The sequence below is a fragment of the Rhipicephalus sanguineus genome, unplaced genomic scaffold (assembly GCF_013339695.2).
Source record: "Rhipicephalus sanguineus isolate Rsan-2018 unplaced genomic scaffold, BIME_Rsan_1.4 Seq3116, whole genome shotgun sequence".
Classification (NCBI taxonomy): domain Eukaryota; kingdom Metazoa; phylum Arthropoda; class Arachnida; order Ixodida; family Ixodidae; genus Rhipicephalus; species Rhipicephalus sanguineus.
The window spans coordinates 12162-35069 of NW_023614995.1; the positions used below are offsets into that span (position 1 = coordinate 12162).

At 46.4% G+C, this 22908-nt stretch overlaps 1 protein-coding gene across 1 annotated transcript in view; it reads right to left on the minus strand.

The window, feature by feature from the left end:
* Positions 1-198: 198 nt before the first annotated feature.
* The window catches only part of LOC119376999 (inactive L-threonine 3-dehydrogenase, mitochondrial), a gene marked incomplete at its 5' end in the record, with an annotated part of 28459 nt that continues 5749 nt past the window's right edge, over positions 199-22908 (minus strand). The window contains one exon of the mRNA XM_037646645.1: positions 199-509. Within this exon, the coding sequence (XP_037502573.1) occupies positions 199-509 (311 nt within the window). The remainder of the gene's footprint in view (positions 510-22908) is intronic.

Consider the following 22908-nt stretch of genomic DNA (forward strand, 5'->3'; position numbering starts at 1 on the left):
TGTTTAATTAACCTGTACCTTAGATGTCATTGCCACTAAAATAAGGTCATAGTCTTCAGTGCGGCTACAGCTCCACTGACACAAACAAAAGCCTTTCGCCTGGCTTTCGTGTGTCAGGGGAGCTGCAGCCACAACGAAGTTTACCAACTCGTCCAGTGTTCTATCTTACTAAAGGTGTAGTCGTACCTCTCCTAAAAGTTAGGCGTGAACATTGGACACGCCGTATATTGTCCTCGGCCGCTGGACGCACAGGTCTGGAGTTGGGCTGCGAGGCGAGTCGGGACCGAACGCTCCGATAGTGCTGGGCACGAAGAGGCGTAGTTGGTACTGCTTGCTCAGTTCCATCACGTTGTGCACGCCTTCGACGTTGACGCGCATGGCCAGCTGCACGTTTCTCTCGCCGATGGCCGACCGGAGAGCGCTGAAGTGGATGAGCCAGTCGACCCGCTCGTTGACCACGAGCCCCTGTAGATTCTTGACGTCTAGGATGCTCGCGTAGATGTACGGGCCTGCGAATACGTTTGGTAAGCAGTGACGCTGCGTGTTTGTGTCATTTATTTATTTATTTATTTATTTATTTATTTATTTATTTACAGAATGCCTACGTTGCCTCGAATGCATTTTTGTAGAAGAGTTTGTTTGAGTACTATGTGTTTTCCAATTTTACAGTAATTAGCAATAAAATACACAAAGCAAGAGAGAGAGAAGAAGAGTAGAAGAAAGACACGGAGATTAACCAGCGCTGATTCCGGTAGGCTACCCTGCACTGGGGATGGGGGGAGGGGGAACAAAAGTTAGAGAGGTTAACATCAGGTAAGCAAGGTGAAACAGACAATAGGTTAACATTCTCAAAGGTAACAAAGAGAATGTTCAAACAAAACTAGGACAATAATACATTATCATAAACACAGTTGGGAATATAAATCATGACTGCCAGATATAGAAATGTACTCTTCCGGTAACAAGTTCAAGCCTCGTACAGTTTGGGGAAAAAAAAGAAATATTTGGAAAGGATCTTTTTCTTTCGAACGTTCCCTCCGAGTGGGAAAGAATGTTTCGCTGAAAGTTTTTTTTCGCTAAGAACGGAGGATCCCATGTGGAAAGACCAATGCGCGGCAGGCTTTCTACAGAAATTGGAAAAGGAGAAAGGGAGATCAGCTGGATGCGCGCCCGGTTTGCTACACTACGGTGGGATAAGGAAAGTAACGGACTTGAAAGAAAAGAAAAGGCAGGCATGTCATACGTACTACGCAAACACATACATGATAAGCAGCTGTTTTGATGTCATAGTGGCCATTTGATTGCTGTGCTGAATACCACCCCACTGAATCCAGCTGAAGCCTCGTGTTTTTTTCTGATGTCTGCGAAGTTTCCATGGGTTGAGTAGAAGTGTCTTGGAAAAGAAGAGGTCAAACTTTTACAGTACTACATCTGGTAATATGCGTGGGCTGTATGCAGCTGTCCTTACACTGACGGCGCTCGGCAACTAAACCTGTGTTTACAACAGAGCGCGAATGCTTTACAATAGGCCTATCTAAGGCTCGGTGAGAGGGTTTTTGGGAACGTCACTATGACCAGCTTCAAGGACAAGTAAACACAAGCTTCGCTTGAAGATATCCAGGGTGTAAGACAGTGCAATTCACTAGAAGATGGGTGCAACAGAAGTTACAACTGCCGCATTCGGTAAGAACAATGACAGAGCACAGCAAGTGGAGCCACTCAGTTACAAACGCTATACTTCATCCTTATCCTGTTCTACCGCCACAGTTTCTCAACACAACCAGGCCGCTTCCCGGTAACTACGCTGTTGATATTTGTGTAAAACGCGACGGCGATGATGCATGAATAAAATTTTCGGTAAAGCATTGCATCTCTTAGCAAAGTGCCTTACTAGGCGCCAGAGAATGTAAACTTTTCTTGATTTTTCCTTGCACCGAACGACGGATTACAGCAAGAGGCGGACCTCACACGCCTTTAGAATAAGAGTGTCCGTTGCGGGTCGGTAATTAAATATATTTAAAGACTACGCCATCTCCCGCTCAAGGGGACCACGAGGCGACGCGAAGCCGGAGCACTTGTACGATCGCGTTCCGTTGGCGTTTGTTGCGCATGCTACCGACCTCGGTCAAATTGGTATCTATCCAAAGTAGGTCGCACACGTTGCTGCTGTGCCCGAAGCTCCGGTGCAGCTGTGCTCGAAGCCTGGGCGTGCAGTTGTCTAGCAAGGTGTTCTGTACGGGCGTTGGACTCACGTCGTCTGTTCGCAGCCAACGTGTTGGCTCGATGTTGACGCTGGGCTTCGACGTGGGCGTTGCGTACGGCGGGGTTTGCTTGCCGACGCTGCCGTTGCGTTTCGGCATGTCGAGTCCGCGTTTCATCTGTAGGAGTTTCCCGCCGACGTTGCCATTTGCGCTGGGCTTCCCTGGCCCGGAGCTCGGGGTCTCCTTGTCGACATTTACGCTGCGCTTCGGCACGTCAAGCCTTCAGCTGCTCCGCGATCTCGGCAGGCGTTAAGGTATTATTGCAACTGGCGCCGACGTTGAAACTCATGACACCGGCGCAGTGACTGAGCTTGTGTACAACCTAACGCAAGCCTTTTATCCAAACTAGGAGAGGGAATGGAGAAGGGAAAAGTGGAGAGGAGATGGAAAGGGCAGAGTGGGTGAGTGGGAGTGGAGAGGGGGAAATGGGAGGAGAAAGGGGAGAGGCGGTGTGTGGAGAGGGCTTGCGCATGCGCAGTAAGGGCGGTCACGCCGCACACCGTTTGAACTCCGCTATTAGATGCTTCGCATCTAATAAACGTCAGTGACATGTGCAGTAGTGCAGACGTAAGCGCGTCCCTACCATTATTAATGTTTGCATACTGAAAGGATTCATACTACCGCATAGGCCCGAACACAAATGTGGAACGCACATCCGTACACACGCGGGCAACACCAGGTTGCGAATTCAACAAACCACGCTGGACATACTAAAAAATCACAGCATATCCACGGAGTGAATGATGATGAGTGGGCGAAGCTGCTGAGGTTCATCGGTAAACCGTGAATCTTCCGTGAATTCTGCCCAGTACATCATCACCGACGTGAGATCGGGCGCGTTTATACTAAAGGTTCGATGAGAGTTATGACGACTTGCAGCTCACTTTAATTTTACATGTACGCTGTGAATTTTCATTGTTTAGAAAACTATTGCTTTAGAAAACATCTGGCGTCTTTTCGTTTTGCTTTTAGAAAAAGATCTGGTGTCTTTCGTTGGTTTATTTCATCAATCAACGGCGTCTTGAACAAAATGTTTTATTGTTTAATCACACACAGGAGAAATCTCACCAGGCACTACCGTGGAGGTAAACAATGGTTGCTAATGGGAATGAGAGGACGAAGAAGTCGGCTTTTAGCTAACACTTACACTTCTACTTCTACTAACGTTTCCTACTGGAACATGCCAATGGCTGTAATGGGGAATGAGAGACAGAAGAATTCGGCTGTTAGTTAACGCGCACGCTGCGAATTTTTTTTGTTCAACAATGCACAGGAGAAATCTCCCACCGGTACCACCTTGGAGGTCAAGATCTGGTACTAGCGTTAAGACTGGTTACGCACTACGAGGGACGAACGGATGCCGATTTAAGGAGCTTCGCCCCTAAAAAGCGCCGTGGTTCAACTTGTTCGAGCGAATTACGTAAAAAGGCAGACATTAATCACAATTTCTGATGCAGTTTGGTAATTCGATATCTTTACATGAGAAACTTTCATATATTCATTTTAATGATATTAAGGCTAGTGCTTCAGTTGTTGAAAGACGGGCTGAGAAGTTGAAGATGAGAAGTGGTGCAGTAGGAGGAATCCGAAGATTATGAAATCATCGCGCCTTGTTCTTCCCTGTAATATACGACCCCGGCATCATATTAATAAATAAATATTTATTTATTAATAATATTATTGAATAAATAATTATTTAGACGACCTCAGCAATAAAATTTCACGAAAAATTGACCCGTGTCAATCGTGACAGTGAGTGTGAATAGGAAGACGGCAGCTCCATTACACGCAGTCAGCGTTGTGAAAATGCGTCTAGCGTCTTGCATACGCTCCCTTCCAAAACTCCTTTCAAAGAGTTTTATTCAGTCTGATGAGGCATGAACGAGCGGCGTAGTGGTGAGGAGATCAGAAAGAGGCCCACAGTTTTGCCTTCGGAACATTTGTAACAGATTAAGCGGCGTCTGAAGCAAAAAAAATTGCACCATCTCCCACTAAAGGGAACCATGTGGGGATGCGAAGGAGCGCATGGGTCGACTTAAAGTTCCGGTCATCACGGGCACCTTGCCCGATGTTAACGCGTCCTTTCATGTGGAACACACCATGAATTCACTGCAGTTGCTGTTGCTGTTACTCGTCCCGAACTCCTGTTGGAGCTCGCCACGCGGGTTCATCGCGCGTCTGCAGAAACTCGTTCCCCGACGCCATCACGTTATTGCTGAGAGAGTGTAAGGGGGAGAGGCCACAGCGTCTTACCCAGCTCCTTACACAGGCCCGAACGCGCTAGCGCGTGCCAGCGCGTTCTGGCTAGGATACAACGCGTTGGTTCATAGCGCGTCTACAGAATCTCGTTCGCCGACGCCATCACATGATTGCTGAGAGAGTGTAAGGGGGAGAGGCCACAGCGTCTCACCCTTACACAGGCCCGAACGCGCTAGCGTGTGCCAGCACACGTGGTTTTGTCTGCGTTACGCCAAGCTAGGACAGCATACGGCAGCCCGGACCTGCAAGTATCTCATCAAGTGCTCTGCAAGTGCTCTGCAAGTATCATCATCAAGGTGGTCGAAGAACAAGACGAAGAAGACTGCTCCTTGGTGCGAGTGTGCGCTGTGCACGAGTCATTATCAAGGCGGTCGAAGAAGAAGCCGAAGATTTCTCCTTGGCGCGTGCGCGCTCAATGTGTTACAGATGGCTATGGTAGGTTTTAGAAAGAGGACGGTCGCCAATGGAACTACGGACAAAGCCCAGCGCAAAAGCTGCTCCGCATCTAAAAACTGCCGCGGGCAAGCCTATAAATATGAGGCTTTCGAAGTTGCCGCAAGAGCAGCGTCGGCTGATCCAGCGGGCACGTGGAGTGCCCGCTGGATCAGCCGCGGGCACCCTACGAGGAAGATCGCTCATAATTGTACAAATAAATGTTTTCTCTCTCTCTCTCTTCTAGGTGCGCAAGTCACATGCGCATTTTAACAGAGTAGCTGTTTATGCTAGCCGTGGGTAGTTTTGCAGCAACCAAAAATTATCTTCGTCATGAGCCGGAACGCTCTATGTACGTCCTCTTCTTCATATTCTCCTTCGCTTCCTGAACACCTGCACCGATTTGTCCGGCGTGAGATGCAATAACTCTCATGGCCGCGAGAACGAGTAGAGAGAGAATGAAAGAATGAAAAAAGAAGAAAAAGAGAAAGAAATAAATGAATTCTTGGCTAAAAAAATTCTTCACAAGGTGGGATCCGAACTAGCGACACCTCGATCAAATGCAAGCATCGTAACCACTCGTGTGTCCCAGCGCGCTAGCAAGGCATAACATAGCTTCGTATGGTATAGAATACTGAGGGGTGGGAAAGAGAAGTGAGAAATAAACAAAAACAAACAGATGAGATAGAAAGACAGAAAGAGAGAGAATGAAAGATTCAAATCGATAGCCAATTGATAATCAGAGTGCGTAATATATTTTTGGAAATTGCGCACAAATTCCTCGACATGCATCGTAAAATGTAGTGTAAGCCAATCAATAGCCAATTCATAGCCAATAAATCAATAATCAATACATTGGTGAAAATTACTTATCATTGCTCAGGTAAGCATTACAAGGCAAATCGATGGCCAATCAATACCTTTCTAGAACTCTGTCTTGACTACAGGACACAGCGCAGGAAAGTCACAGTTTCGCCGCAACGGCGAAGCAATGAATGCGATAGCAACAAATTAGAATGTCAAACGAAGAGCGGCAAGCAGCTCAATAATGGCAACGCGCCGCTCGAGCGCAAATGACTGGGGAAAAGTACACACACATGACGACCGCGAACTAACAACGGTGACAGCTCTACACTAGCAGTGCACTCCTCAAACACAAGTAAGGACACTCGAATAGAGCGCACAGGTACACGCAGGACGAGCGCGAACTGTTACGATTGTTACTTCGTGTTTGAGCAGCGCGCTACAACCCAACGCTCTTAGATTTCTTTTAGGGGCGAAGCTTCTTATAGCGGCACCCGTTCGTCCCTCGTAGCGTAGTATGTAACCAGTCTTACGCTTTGACCTGCAAGGTGGTACCGGTGGGAGATTTTTCCTGTGCGTTGTTGAACAATAAAAAATTCGCAGCGTTAGCTAAAAGCCGACTTCTTCTGTCTCTCATTCCCATTAGCAGCCATTCTTTACCTCCAAGGTAGTGCCTGGTGAGATTTCTCCTGTGCGTGATTAAACAATAAAAATTTTGTTCAAAACGCCGTTGATTGATGAAATAAACCAACAAAAGACGCCAGATGTTTTGTAAAAGCAAAACGAAAGAACGCCAGATGTTTCTAAAGCAAAACGAAAAGACGCCAGCTGCTTAACGAAAGACGCCAGATGTTTTCTAAGCAATGGTTTTCTAAACAATGAAAATTCACAGCGTACATGTAAAATTAAAGTGCGCTGCAAGTCGTCATAACCCATCGAACCTTTAGTATAAACGCGCCCGATCTCACGTCGGTGACGATGTACTGGGCAGAATTCCCGGAAGATTCACGGTTTACCGATGAACCTCCGCAGCTTCGCCCACTCATCATCATTCACTCCGTGGATATGCTGTGATTTTTTCTGATTGCCCGCAGGGTGCGCTTTAAAGCAATGATAGTGTGCCTCGATGTGTGCGCACAAAACGCGCAACAAAACGCGCATCAAGGCACCCTAATGATAGATTTTGCTTCTGTTTGAAAACTGCCCTTGAGACGCGCACTAAAAAGTGGCGCATTTCTGTACCCACACGCGATGTGGAACACCGGGTACACAATGCGTCGAACGCCACCGCGCGGCAGGAGACGCGGAGGGGCCACTTCACGCACCGCTGTTTTCAAGAAAACAAAAAATATCTAAGAGCGTTGCATTGTAGCGCGCCGCTCGGTCATCATGTGCGTGTTCTTTTCGTGAGTCCTATGCGGTTAATGGGCGTGCTGCAAGGATCGAGCAGCTTGGTGTTCTTCTTGCGACTTTGTAATTTGTTACTATCGCATTCATTGCTTCGGCTTTGCGGCGAAACTGTGACTCTTTCGTTAAAACTGCGGCGCGTGGAATGACCCCTCCGCGTCTCCTGGCGCTCGGTGGCGTTCGACGCGTCGTTTACTTTTACGTTTACCTGGCGTTCCACATCGTCAGCGGGTACAGAAATGGGCCACTTTTAGTGCGCGTCTGAAGGAAAATGTGGGAGCGTTGCTTTAGAGCTCGCGCTTCTGGCAATCTCGCGGGTGATACTACACATACTGAAGCACCACCGAGCTCTGCGTGCTGTTTGCGTTATATGGTGTAATTAGTGTGTTGTCCTTTTTGGAGCGGTCGTGAGGAGCTCCCCGCTCCTTAAGCGCTTCTTGGGCCGTTTGGCTTTAACTGGAGTCCGTAGCTTCTTGCAAGGCACTGGATGCCGGCTCCACAGAGCAATCTGTGCGTCGCTTAGACTTCGCCTCGATCGACGAAGTCTTAGCCCCTCCGAGTTGGAGGTCGATAAGACCCCGTTGGCCTCGTGATTGCCCTGGATGCTGCCAGAGCTTGTGGAGGCCACTGGTGTGGCGAGGTTGAATGTGGGCTGGGCAGCGCTGGCTGCTCCCACCATAGGGGCTCGTGACGTTAGCCTCGGCACCCAAGGTGCGGTCAGGGCAACTGCCTTTGTGGTGCCGCCCCTCGTTGCACCACTTCGGCGAAAGATGTTTTTAGTTCGAATGAAGACGAGATCCGTTGTCTTGCTTCCCTGAATGTGTTACTTTCCTTAACTTTTACAGTAATTATTTCTTTTTTTTCTTCCAGGCCGGGGACGCTCTAGAGTATGCGGGTTGACTACCCGTCGCAGTTTGCACAGAGCACCTCCTCATGACTGCAGTCATCAGCACAGTCACTGGTTGTGCCGCACTTAGCACGCGTCGGCTGCCCTCGGCAGCTCTGGTTTGCATGGCCGAATCGGTGGCATTTGAAACAACGCCTCGCGTTTGGAATGAACGGTCGGACATGGAGTAGTTGAGCTGAAGGTGTGTTTCAATTGCTTTGTTGCTATTTCGTTGTTACGTCTGATTTTCATGCGCTGGACATGTGTCGCACCTTGGTCCTTCCATCCATCAATGAGTTCTTCATTCAGTGTCAATCAACTGGGCCGAAAAGGTCGTGGCAAGCTACTTGCCACCACCATTCGAACCACCGGCAAGCTAAATTCAACGACCTCGCTATGCCGTCAATAAAGTTGTTTCTCTCTCTCTCATTCAGTGTCATCAAATCTTCGTCCGATACCACGCCCTTCACCCTATTCATGGTAAGATTTGAGCTCACAGAGACGGGGATGTTAGCAAAGGCTACGAGATGTGACAGTTTATTGTACTCTTCCTTGTCTTTTAGTTCGAGGAGAAAATCTCCACTTGCCATCTTTGTGGCCTTATAACCGGTTTCAATGGTCTCTTTCAGGCACTTGGCCACAAGAATGGGTGAGATTGCTCTAGCTTCTGTAGACGATTGTTCGCAGTGGAGGACATGTTATTTCGGGAAAGTTTCTCTGTTTTTGAGCCGAAGGGGTGAAGTTGCGTCGGTGTGTACCCTTTTAGGGGCACGATCGGTTACAGAGGGGGTCGAGTATTCCATGGGAAAAGTGGATTTTTCGGTAACGGCGCCTACCACCCACCACGGAGCCCAACAAGGTGAATTCGCAGAACATGTGGAAAACTCTGCGCAACGCCAGCAGTACGCGGTTACTATGACCCAATATGGTTTACCCTAGGTCTGATAGCCACACAATGTTAACCCTTGCCGTCAAGAAAATTGGATGTTACAAGAAGGAGAGGACTGGAAAGGCTAAAAGGGAGAGAGAAAGACGGACGTGTGGGTAGAGGGAGATAGGAAAAGGCGGCCGCCCATTTCCCCTGGGTGTTCAGCCAAGGGTTACCGTCTACGTGAACCCGGGGCCAAAGGGGCGTGTTGCCTCTGCCGAGAGGCCTTAAAAGGTCCAATAACCCGGCGTCGGCTCAAACCCCAGGATTCCCTTTTCCCCGTACACGGCAATTCCACGCACGGTAAGGCGTGGGAGGGCGTCGAACCGCCCCCCCCCCCCCCGGCGCCGTTAGCTCGGGGCCGTGGTGTCGCTACACAACAAACGCCTGCTTGCGCAGACGCCCCTGCGGGACACGCGTAGGATCAACAGGCGTGAAATTAGGCTGAGGGAAATATATGCTCTCAATTTTTTACAGCAGAGTTGTTTAGCCTTTTCGTTGCGCCGTGTAGTATATTATTGTATAGAATGGGGGTGGGAAAGAGATGTGAGGGTGAGGAGGACGGAAATGAGGAAAGGACAGATCGAAGTATAGCGTGCAAAGAAAGATAAACAGAGAGAAAGGGAGGAATGACAGAAAGAGAAATAAACATAGGGAAAGAGTGTGAAAGAAAACACAAGAAGTAGAGTGAGCGATAGAGAAAAAGAAAGAGGAAGCGAGAAATAGAGTGATAGAGAGAGAGAGCGAAATGAAAGAACGAAAGGAAAATAGATAGAAAGAATAGCAGACAAAAATACCTGGAGACAAAAAATCCAAAAAAACGGCAGGAACTAGAAGATGGAAGTTGCGATGAAAAAATCCGTAAACAGGGGGTGGGTGCTCGAGCTGACGTTTCGACAAGTGGACTTGTCTTCTTTCAGTTCCAGCCTTGAAGAAGACAAGTCCACTTGTCGAAACGTCGGCTCGAGCACCCACCCCCTGTTTACGGATTTTTTTATCGGAGACAAAAAATACAGAGATAAGAGATGGAAAGGAAGGAAGAAAGATAGAGAAAACGAAAGGGAAAGAGAATGCGCTGATTTGGCCGCTGTGGTATGCACTAATTTTGATGGGTCAGAGAACGAGTGCAGAGAGAGAAAATGAAATAGACGCAATTGAAGAGAAAGGGAGGAATAGAGAGAAAGAAACGACAGAAAACATGAAAACATAGAACAAGAGAGAATGAAATACACACACAAAGACAGAAAGAAAACAGACACAGAAAAGAGAGAGGAAAGGAGAGCAAGCGAGAAAGCGAAATAAAAAAAAGAAAAAGAGGGAAACAAAGAAAGAACCAGGAAGAAATAGAGAAAGGAACAGAAAGCATGTTATAGTGACGTATAGCATGACGCAGGAAGGTGGAAAAGGGAAGCGAGGGTAAATATTAGAGAGGAAGAGGAAAGAGGGTGAACCAAAAAAAGTGAGCTAAAGTATAGTACATGAATGATTGGGAAAACAAAGTGAGGGTGAGGAGGGAAATGAGGAGGGGAAAGGCTGAAGCATTGCTTCGCCATGCATTGTGAGGCACCGCAAGGGTTGGGAAAGGAAAGTGAGTGAAAGGAGGAGCAATACAACACCAGCTTCGCTGATTCCTTAGTATTCGCGCCACTAGCGTATAGCTGCCCCATTCTTTTTCTCTTGAAAATCGCCTATAGCTGCTAGTTTCACAATAGCGCCCGTTAGTGCGTTTTACTCGTTATTTGCTCTAGGAAAGAAATACTAAATATAAAGCATTCGGTAAAGATACAAGGCGGAGGAATGTACATACTTTGTTTGTGCATGAAATACGCGTTTCGTTATACGCGAAAGTAATTATTTTAATTTACCGCATGTGTTTGGAACACAAGCAAATTTGTCACTATGTGCTTGTGCCACTAATAATGAAGGCGAGCTTGGGCCAATTGCATGGACAATGGAATACAGGACAGCCCGCGGTAGTGCGGGAGCTAGATCCGAGCACTCAATCCTGTACCTTTATAATATTTATTGATTTATTTATTTATTTTATATCCCGCAGCCGTAATTGTGGGCTGTAACATATGTACTTATGTACTCACATATAGAACTGCTTTTTTTCATGAGCGCGATCCAGCGCGATTAGTCACTAGTAATTTTATTGCGTGGTTTGAGGAAAAGAAATAAATGATTTAGCTTACGTTGTACTTGACCATGGAAAAGCTTTATGAGGGTGTCTTTAATGCTATCGCACTTGAATGGAAGCACAATCTATTCAGCTCGACAAGTGAATCATTTAGAGTACCTTACCATAGGAGAGATCTATGCAGCTGTGCATATAAAAGATTATCAAGGAGACGATTGTCTTAGAAAGAATTTTAAGAACTATTGGTACTCTACCATGGTAGATTGTTGATTAGGGAACGTATAACGCACAGTGCTTTGTGTTTTGAATAATTGTGGAAGATTTATAGGGCTATATGTACTATTCTATGGGAGAGCAGTGAGCCGTGTCGAAAATAAAGATGAGTGTATTCTACGAATTCGTGTACTGCACTGCTCAGAAAATGTTTATTTATACCATGTAATGAACAAACACATGACAAACATTCGTGTGTTCACGGGTACATTTCCGCTTGCGCAGCGATGGGCCATGACAAACATCACTATCTGATAGAAACAGAAAGTTAGGAAAGCATGACCAAGGTGTGTCGCAATGCACAAATTACAGAAAGTGTAGTTATGCGTACGCATATACATATATATCGTGCACATAAACCTTGTAGTGGATGGGGCCTCTACATGAGTTACATATGATGTTTATTAATACATACAGGACCCAAGGGTAAGTACACATTCTCCAACAATGACCCGAGCGTGGGACTTAGCATCACGTTGGGCGATAGAGAAGCGGCACCCTCTCGTTTTCTGTATTCACGAATGCGCATGAACAGCGGCGCAAGAACTCGTGGTCCCGAAAGAAGAAGAGCTGCTCGGAGAGGAAAGCGAGGACCGCATGCCCCATGTGTCCCGGTATTGGCCACAATGCGCGCGGATGGCAATTCCCAGCCCTGGCTTTGCAGCGGTTCCTCCATAGGTTGAAAAGCTCTGCCACTATCAAAAATGCCGCGAAACGTCTTCGTGGGAATCTCCACCCGACACGAGATCCCGGACGCCCTGACCCCGAAATCCGGTTTGGACAGCGCTCCAAAACAGACCCGCACCACTAGCCAGCGCTCGGGACGATCACGTGTGCGGAGCAATCGCCAGCCCATATTCGCAGCAAAGTCGAGAAGGTGTCCTGGTAATGTGGCTGCAGCTATGCGTTTTCACTCTGTATGTCAGACTAAGGGTCGCGGTGCTGATGCACCAAGGGTCGCAGATGTGCGGCCATTGTGTCGACCACCTTATTTGCGCTAACGTCGGCTTCTGGACAGGCAGCTATAAGGCGCCTTTGAAATGCGAGATTGGCTCGATAGATCAACGGCAATTCGGATGATTGCGGGCCTCGGTTTGTGGAGCTCGCCAGCATGGGGACACGCAGCGATGTTCCGCGATAGTAGCGCGCCAGAGCCTGTGCGGGCGGACCGTCGTTACTTAAGATCCGCATTAAAGCGCAAAGCGATAGGATATATGCGGTGATGGAGGCGCCGGCAAAGGCAAAGCCATAGTCGCGCCTTCCTTCCAGCTTAGGCTGTCCCAACGTTGGACGTGACTGCAGTTAAGTGCCGTCTGAGGAGAAGAACGCTTTGACATAGCTCTGTATTTTTCTGGAAACTTGGAGAGGAGCTTTGATGGTGTGGACATTATGCCAAAATTTCCATAGAAATAGTGACTGGTTTATGTAACGGCAATACATATTTGCAGACTTGTAGGTTCTTATTTGTAAACTAGACCTGCTGCGCAACCAGCAGGAAAGAAAGAGGGAGACAGGAAAGAGCGCAGACTGCGAACTGTTTATTGTCAGTTTTACGAAGTCAATATATATAGGCATGCCACACTGCGCCATCACGATGCGCACAACACAAAGATTCATATACAAAACTGTACCGTTGACACAGCAGTGATAAAACGCCTCATTTCTACCAAGCGCCACAGTTTTTTTTTCCTTTCCTACGTAATCGCAGGGTGTACACCTCTAATTTTATGTCCTTATTTTTTATCTTTATACTACTCTAAGCGTCTGCGATGGCGCGGACAACACATGAAAAGACACTGTGAAAAGTGTAAAAGCCATGCAAAATGAATAAAACTATAAAGCAACACTATTCATATCATCCAAAGCCGTCTACAAAAAAACAACGATGAAGCACACCAATGAAGAAAAACACTAAGAGAGTCACAACCTTAAAACCTTCTAAAAACTTTACAAATGGTCATACTGGAAACAAAATAGCCGAAAAGAGTACTCAGCAGCTGTCCCTCATCTAAAGGTTAACAGAAGAAAACCCTTCGAAGGTGTACCCACAAAATTAAATATGGCCATTTAAGAACACTATCTATTTGTCCGAAAGCGATATCGACGGCATGCTTATGCATTTGTCATTGTACTGCATGATAAAATACGCTTCTATTATTTTCCTTTCAGTCTTTTCCCGTGCCTTTGCCATGACTGATACTGTCACTGATCCCGTTAATGGGGATGGCTATCGCCGGGCTGATTCCAAGGGCGGACGTATCGGCCTTCCGAAACGCACCACGAAAGCGCGGGCAATTTAGAGTTGGTCCTTTTAGTGCGCCAGCGAACGCCGGTTGTGGTCTAAAGACCGAGTCAGAGCCGAGAGTCGTAAACACAAACGAAATATATTCTCAGGTAAGGCAATACAAATATCACAAGCACATGCACACTCGGCTGGTACTAGTTACAGCTTGACAAAAAAACTCAGACGGTGTTAACACAACGGGCACTAAACAAACAGATCACACGCTACAAATGCAATCTCATGCAATACAACTATTCAAGAACAGTTAAAGTCCTGAATAATCAATGGCGTATCTAATCCACAATTCTTGGACGGTAATCGAATGCTTCACTTCTAGGAAACACTCACGCCAGCTCGAGCGTTGATCGTCGTAGTTCAACCGTCGTCGTAACTTGTCACGACTCACAAGGCGTCGTCATCGGAGTCTTCTAGATCAACGATCGATTCACCGCACGCCATCATAAACACGTCTTCTTTAGCTGACGGAGCCACACTCAGCACACCTTCACCATCTCCCGGCCGACTGACTCACTGACTGACTGACTTACTGACTCCCTCACTGACTGGTCGTCGTCACACGCTTTTATTCCTTCTCCCCGGCTTCTAGAAGTGTCGGGAGCGTTCTTCGGGGTGCAGTACAGCCAAGGCTAGGAAAAGGGGCGAGAGTTTTCTCGCAGGTTCGAATCGCGGCGGCGTCGCTTCGCATTGCGAAAAACTTGGCAGTGGGCTAGTTGGTTAAACATTATCGATGATTTTTGCGCAAACTTTACAAGTGGCTGGGGACAGAGAAAGACCACACACACGGCACATATGAGCGCAAACTAACAACTGTTTATTAGAACTATGGAATGAAATATATACGGTGACCCCTGCATGCGCAACGCTGCCCTAGCTACGACGCCCCCTGCTCTCCTTTATCATCTTGATTTCCATATCGGTGAGCGCAATAGAAGGCGCGCTAATACGCTTGCCCTCTGCTGCCGTTCCGATCATGAAGGCTTCGACGACCTCTCTTTTGGTGCGCTTGCTCGACGTGTGCAAAATGTCCGTTTCTTCAAACAAAGGATGACACGTGCACCTGCTGCAGTGTGTCGCATTGTTCATGCTTCCAGATGTTTCCAGGTTTTGCCGGGCGTTTGATCGAGGGTTTTGTGCCTGGCTCGAGTGGGTGAGAAGGATGCGGCGCGTCGGCGTCTTTTGATACTTGTTTTTTTTTTCGTTCTCGCTTCTTCCTGCTGCTGTTTGAAAGCGGCCGTGCACGCGCTTTATTTACGCGCACGTTTGTGACAGATACATTCTCGAATCGGGCGGTACAGCCACACGTCCTACAGTGAAAATCTAAATGACCACCATTCTTACCCCTTACATCCAGACTGTGCTCACGCATGCATTCGTTGAGGCATCGCCCCATCTGCCCTATGTATGCTCTCCCACATGATAAAGGGATGTGATAAACTACAGCAGAAATACACAGAGTGAACACATTTGCATGCTCTTTTTGAGCACACCGCCTTCTTCTGTTTGGTCATTAACGAACAGATCTGCCCTAACCTTCTAGGCGAGGAAAACGCTAGATCAATATCGTACCCATTAGCAACCTTTTTCACATTGTGGAATATCTTATGCAGGTACGGCATAACACGTACAGGTTTCTTCTCCTTTTCATTCACTTTGGGATCACCATCCTTGAATTTCTGAACAAGGCTTTCGCAAGCACTGGAGATAATCTGCATGGGGTATCCAGCTACGTCCAGACGAACGACCTTGAAGCTCTCACGCATCAGATGTGCGCCGGACTTTGAATGAGCGCTTTCTTACGACAACAAGCTTTTCGTGGATCGCGGATTCTATTTGTAGCAGACGTGCTCCTTGGTAAACTTCAGCCGTAGGTCCAGGAACTGGATCTCATTTACGACCGGCATTTCATGAGTGAACTTTAAGCCACTTGAGTGTCTGGCTAAAGTGTCTAGGACATCATTCACAGCATCATGCACACGTTCATCTGGTATCTTCCTAAGCACAATAAGGTAGTCGTCGACGTACCTAAAGGTGCGAACAACATCCAAGAAGGACAGCTCATCTTTCAGGTGCTGGTCGAAAGCTGCCAGGAATATGTCACTGAGGACAGACGCGACAGCGGAACCAATGCAAATTCCGGCATTTTGGTGGCTGATTACAGTGTATCGCTTTCGGACAAAGAAGTAGTGTTCTTAAATGGCCATATTTAATTTTGTGGGTACACCTTGGAAGGGTTTTCTTCTGTTACCCTTTAGCTGAGGGTTAGCTGCTGAGTACTCTTTTCGCCTATTTTGTTTCCCATTTGACCATTTCAAAGTTTTTAGAATGTTTTATGGCTGTGACTCTCTTGGTGTTTTGCTTCACTGGTGCGCTTCATCCTTGTTCCTCTTTTTTGTGTTGGCTTTGGATGATATGAGGAGTCTTGTTTTATAGTTTTAGTCATTTTTCATCGCAGATGCTTGGTGTGGTAAAAAGATAAAAAAAAAATACGGCAGATCCACGCACTGTCGGAATCTATGTAATGTGAAGCAGCCGGCAGACAGCTGCTACATCGCCTTGTTTGTCTTTGAGACAAGTGAAGTCATTCATGCCATGGCAGCTAGTACACTATATATCGCATGTTTGACATGCATGCATGCATGTACAATCCGGTGTATGCCTTGCTAATGAAACGTATATTCTGGAATATACAATTCATGACCTGTCATTTATGTTCATGACGCACTGTGTAATGCCATGCCAATTTTGGTATATATCCAGTTAACAAAACGGCCGGAAGCGCACCATGACAGTGTCATGTAACTCATGTCGTACATGACATGCATGTATTGATATTCATGTTACCACCTGCCATTTACGTTCTCCATACAGTCTCGTCGCACAATACCAATTTTGGTGTATTTCAAGCAAGCGAAATGGCTGCGAGGGCACCATGACCGTAGCATGTAAATCATGTCGTACATGACTTGCATGTCCTGACTTTCAAGTTTCCACCCCTCATTACGTTCATCATACAGTCACGTCCCGCAGTACCAATTTTGATCCATACCCCGCGAGCGAAACGGCAGCGATCGGGCAATGAGCGTGGCATGTAAATCATGTCGTACATGACTTTCATGTCAAGAGTTTCACGTTACCACCTCTGATTTACGTTCATCATAGTCTCGTCGCGCAATACCAGTTTTGGTGTATATCAAGCGAGCGAAATGGCCGCGAGGACACCATGAGCGTGGCATGTATATCATGTCGTACATGACTTGCATGTCATGATTTTCACGTTACCACCTCTGATTTACGTTCATAATACAGCCTGGTCGCGCAATACCAGTTTTGGTGTATATCAAGCGAGCGAAATGGCCGCGAGGACACCATGAGCGTAGCATGGTAATCATGCGGTACATGACTTGCATATCATGATTTTCATGTTAACTCCTCTGATTTACGTTCAGCATACAGTCTCATCACGCAATACTATTCCTGGTGTATATCAAGCGAGCGAAATGGCCGTGAGGACACCATGAGCGTAGCATGTAAATCATGTCGTACATGACTTGCATATCACGATTTTCATGTCACCATGTGTCATTTATGTTCGTCATACAAAAATGTCTCATCATGTCAGTTTTGGTAGGTATCTATCCATTTAAACGGCCACGAGCGCCCCGAGATCATGTAAAGTAAATAAAGATGTACATGACATGCTTGTCATAATTTGCACATTAGGACCTGTCACTTGTGTTCGTAATACACTATTGTCACGCCATACCAATTTTGGTATATATCAAATTAACGAAACGGCCGCAAGAGCCCCTAGATCAAGGCATGTAAATCATGCATGTAAATCAGGCATGTATAGCATGTTCATGACATGCTTATCATGATTTTCATCTTATAACCTGCCATTTATGTTCGTAATACGGTCATGCTATGTCATACCAATTTTGGTATACATCCCATTAACGAAACTGTCAGGAGAGCTCAATGTCGTAAGCGGCTAGGTAGATAGATAGCCAGATAGATAGATAGATACGCTCAAAGCCGCGGAAGTTTGCTAAGAAATGCTTCGCTTTTAATAAAGAGAAAAAATGACAAGTGTACACCTTGTCATTACGTAGGAAAGGAAAAAAATGTGGCGCTTGGTACAAATGAGGAGTTTTTTCACTGCTTTGTCAGCGGTACAGTTTTGCAAATGAATCTTTGTGTTGTGCGCATCGTGATGGCGCAGTGTGGCATGCCTATAGGCGATGCGCAAAGCGCCGACGATGCCATCTGCCGCCACGGCTCGGAAGCGCTGATGGGTCCGGGCGATCAGTGTTCCCGCGAGCGTCTACGCGAGTGCACGGATGGATGCCTTTTCATCGTGATTTAACGACTCTGTCGGGGCTCAGCGATGTCGAAAAAAAAATTGGGGCCCGCTTAAGCCTCGCCTTCAAGAGTTGAACTCGACAGCGATATCCTGTCCCTAGTGCGCACTTCGAACACTACGAGTGTTTAACAGAATGCGCGCACTAAGGTGTGTGCCTTATGTAATGGGTAGCATGCTTTAAACCAGAAACTTTTTCGAAGTTGCGATGCACCCACTACGTGGCCTTAAGGGAATACGCGCAGTAATGTGTGTGCCTTTTGTAATGGGTGGCTGTCTTCAAACCAACAAGTCGTTAGGCTATTGACATGGTGTGACGCCCGATGGCAATGTACGCTTGTACCACGCAATATTACTGCGATATTACATCTCGTACTGTGACACCTGTATACAGGACGCATATTTTTGGGAAGCATGAAAGTTACTTTCAGTGCAGCTCCAAGCAGAGGCGTGGCTGTGTGGTAGAACACCTGCTTGCCACGCAGACGGCCTGGGTTCGATTCTCACTCGGACCAAACATTTTTATTATTTATTTGCAGCTTTTTTGATTTTTCGGTCACGGTAAAGATGATTTTTCGCTCACAACCAAAGGTGCCGACGCCGACGGCGGAATTTCTGCGATACGAGCTCTTTAACGCTATCGCGTTAATAACTGCTGCGTTGTCGGCTTCTCAAACACAAAGACAAAATCGCCAGGATCGCATTTCTACAGGTTTCCGGTGCTATTTCATGAGCGAAAGCGACGGCGGCGGTGAATTGCGGCTGTACGACGTAGAAGGTAAGCAATCGCGCTTTGTTTACAGCAGTGTTAAAACGATTACCACGTTTTAGGGGCGAAGCTCCTTAAAGCGGCACCCCTTCGTCCCCGTCGTAGTGCGTAACCAGTCTTAACGCTAGTACCAGATCTTGACCTCCAAGGTGGTGCCGGTGGGAGATTTTTCCTGGGCGTTGTTGAACAATAAAAAATTCGCAGCGTGCGCGTTAACTAAAAGCCGAATTCTTCTGTCTCTCATTCCCCATTAGCAGCCATTGGCATGTTCCAGTAGGAAACGTTAGTAGAAGTTGAAGTGTAAGTGTTAGCTAATAGCCGACTTCTTCTGTCTCTCATTCCCATTAGCAGCCATTGTTTACCTCCAAGGTAGTGCCTGGTGGGATTTCTCCTGTGCGTGATTAAACAATAAAAGTTTTGTTGAAAACGCCGTTGATTGATGAAATAAACCAACGAAAGACGCCAGATGTTTTCTAAAAGCAAAACGAAAAGACGCCAGATGTTTTCTAAAAGCAAAACGAAAAGACGCCAGATGTTTCTAAAGCAAAACGAAAAGACGCCAGCTGCTTAACGAAAGACGTCAGATGTTTTCTAAAGCAATGGTTTTCTAAACAATGAAAATTCACAGCGTACATGTCAAATTAAAGTGAGCTGCAAGTCGTTATAACTCTCATCGAACCTTTAGTATAAATGCGCCCGATCTCACGTCGGTGATGATGTACTGGGCAGAATTCACGGAAGATTCACGGTTTACCGATGAACCTCCGCAGCTTCGCCCACTCATCATCATTCACTCCGTGGAAATGCTGTGATTTTTATTTTCTCATTTATGTCGCTACGTTGTCAGCGAACGCTACTACGTTTACACTTGGTCGCCTCGCCTGCATTGTAGACGCTACAATGCACATGAGGTTGTTATTACTGATAAGACGCGATGCCTAGGCTCTCTTGACAAACTAATGGCGCGAAACGCAGTGCCAGAGAATGTGGGGCGGGTGATAGCTCCTTTACAAAAGCGCCGTGGAATCTACTGCACGAAATCGGCTGCATTCTACCTAATGATGGAACTGGAATGCGATCACCGGTGCAGAATATGCTAGCAACTGGTTGCTGTGTTTTCTTTAGCATGTAAATGGTGTGTCTGGCGCGGCTACAACGCCACTCCTCCCGAACGCGCATGCCAGAAGAAGCCTCATCCAGCAGAGAAACCAACATTTTGTGCCAGAACTGTTTCAACCGCTTCAAACAGATCACCGTAGAGTCTCCGGATGCATCTCATTCTGACGAAAATTTTAATCCCGAACAAATTGCTGTCGAAGAGCTAAACGTATTCGTCATGGCAACAAAATATATTTTTTTCAGCGAAATTGCAGGGGGTCGACGGACATGCATCGACGTTCTTATCTGAACACACAGGAAATACGTAGCCAAGCTGCTATGACAAGCTAGGTGACCACCAGCTCCGCAGTGACTCAGTTCCGCGCAACTAGCGCAAGCTGCCGAGATACTTTTTCACATGTTTATCGTGCTGGTTTTAAAGTTTTACCAACGCTGACCCTTCGCGCGGCCGCACCCGTGATATCCATGCGCCGGTGCGACAGCGCTCCCTCAAAATCTACTATATAAACACATGGCACGTAAACGAAGCTATTGTGTCGAGAAAACACGTTGGTTCACGCGTCAACGCATGCGGGCATCAGTGATCGGGACGTTATAAAGAAAGCGGTGTACTTACGATGAGCTCCACTTCGCAGAGAAGCTTGTGCACGCTTGTCTGTGGCAAACACTTGGCGCCTATGGTGTAGTTGAAGTGTGAAACTGCAGTGACATGTCACAATTACGCTGTTGTTCATGCCGTCTTGAACCAGAAGACGGACGCCCGCTTCTTGCTTGTTCAGAATGTAAATTCGCATTCCACCTAGGTGCATGCTCAGGCGTTTCGGAAGAAGCGTACAAAAAACGGGGGAAAAAACATGGAAGTGCGATAAGTGCAAGACCGGTGGCCAGAAATCTGGTACTGATGCGGAAGGGGTGTCAAGTGATAGCATAGTAGCGCAACAACTCCACTCACTAGAACTTAAGATTGATGCACTCCTAGCTCTGCCAAGCAAGCTCCAGGCAATGGAAACAGCTATGCAGCTTCTGTCAAACAAGTTTGATGAATTCAGTGAACGACTGCACGCCCAAGAAACAGCAACGAAAGACTTGTCGAAGAGAGTCGATAAGCTAGAGAAAAGCAAGGTAGATAAAGATGTGGCTGTGATGGCACAAGATTTAGACAAGCAAGAATATCGTAGCCGACGTATGACTCTAAATATACATGGCATTAAGGAAACTGAGGGTGATGATCTTCTGGCAAAATTGAATGAAATTGCGAAACAAATATCACTTCCCTCCCTGACCCGAAGTGAGCTAGAAACCATCCATCGGCTACCCGCTAAACCAGGCAAGACTCGTGGCATTATTGTGCGCTTCTTGAATCAGGAAACGAGGGACAAGTGGCTCTCAAAGCGGCGACAGCTCAAAAGCGAAAACAGTAACACGTACATTTGTGAGAACATAACTCGACAGGCGCGTGAACTGCTCACTATGACCAAAGAATGGGCTAGGAAATCGGGTTTTGCATTCGTATGGCATGCCAATGGTAAGGTGCTAGTGAGGCGAACAAATGGCGAAAGAGCAGTGGTCATTCGAGGAAGCGAGGACATAACACGTTTGTCATGAAGAGTGGTACCAGTTGTGTACTTTTCTGGTGATCCAGTCCCAAGATGTCGTACTCACCATCCGAATTCCTACGCGATCTTCCAACCTTAAGAAGCGGCTCTGCGCTTTCGGTTTATCATTTAAATGCCAGAAGTTTAAGAAAGAATTTTGATGAAATAAGCATGTAGTTGTCGGAACTAATTATCCATTTGATATAATTTGCTTTACTGAAACATGGCTCTCATCAGATGATGATTGTACTTTGATTGACGCTTATGAGGGCATCTCTGCATGCCGATTACGAAAGCGTGGTGGTGGTGTTTGTGTGTATGTCCGTACAAACCTCCCATATAGAATCGTTGCTGAGTTCAAGGTCGTAGGTGATAGCTATGAGTGTATAATGTTAGAATGTTCGAATGTGTTATTTTCTGTTATTTATCGCCCTCCTTCTGGTTCAATAGAAAGTTTTTTGAATTTCATTGAAAAATTACTGAAGAGATCTCTAAGTTCTCGCTTACAAACTGTCTTAGTAGGTGATTTTAACATCAATGTGTCACTAGATAACCCCAGCTACGTACGCCTAAATGAACTAATCGAAGTATATGGTTGTATGAATGTAATTAGCACTCCAACAAGAATAACCGCCACGTCGGAAACAACGTTAGACCTATGTATTACAAGTTTCGATACTACTGATGTCAAAGCAGGTGCAATTACCGCCGACATCAGCGACCATTTTCCAATATACTGCTTCCTACCAGGCAATCGTGTAATCAAAAGTAAGGATGAAACGCTTTTTAGGAGTTACTCTAGCCGCAACATTAAACGTTTTGAGAACCTTATCTCTAGAATTGACTGGAGCCCGGTAATAGAAGAAACAGATCCTAATAAATCATACAACAGTTTTTTAAAACACTTGACATCTCTATGTGACGAGTGCTTCCCTCTTAAGCCATGCAAGAAACACAGAAAATGCAGAAAACCATGGGTGACAGTGGAACTATACAACAGAATTAGAGTCAAAAACAACCTTTTTCAAGTTTTCCTGTCTTCCAGAGATAAAAACGATTTACGTAATTACAAAAAATTTCGTAATACACTGAACAAAGATTTGAAGATAGCCAAGACGGAATACTATATTAGTAAATTTACCACTCATTCAGGAGACGCGCGCCTGCTGTGGGACACAATAAATCAGCTTATTAACAAAATAGAGGTGTCCAGACGAATAAAATTTAAAAAACCGGGAATGAATAAATCAGAAATTGCTGACACTTTTAATAAACACTTTTTAACAGTTGGTGAGTTTACAACAGAGCACACGGAAACGTATTGCGATAACTATATAGCGTCAAATCACCCGTCTAGTGTATTCCTCTTT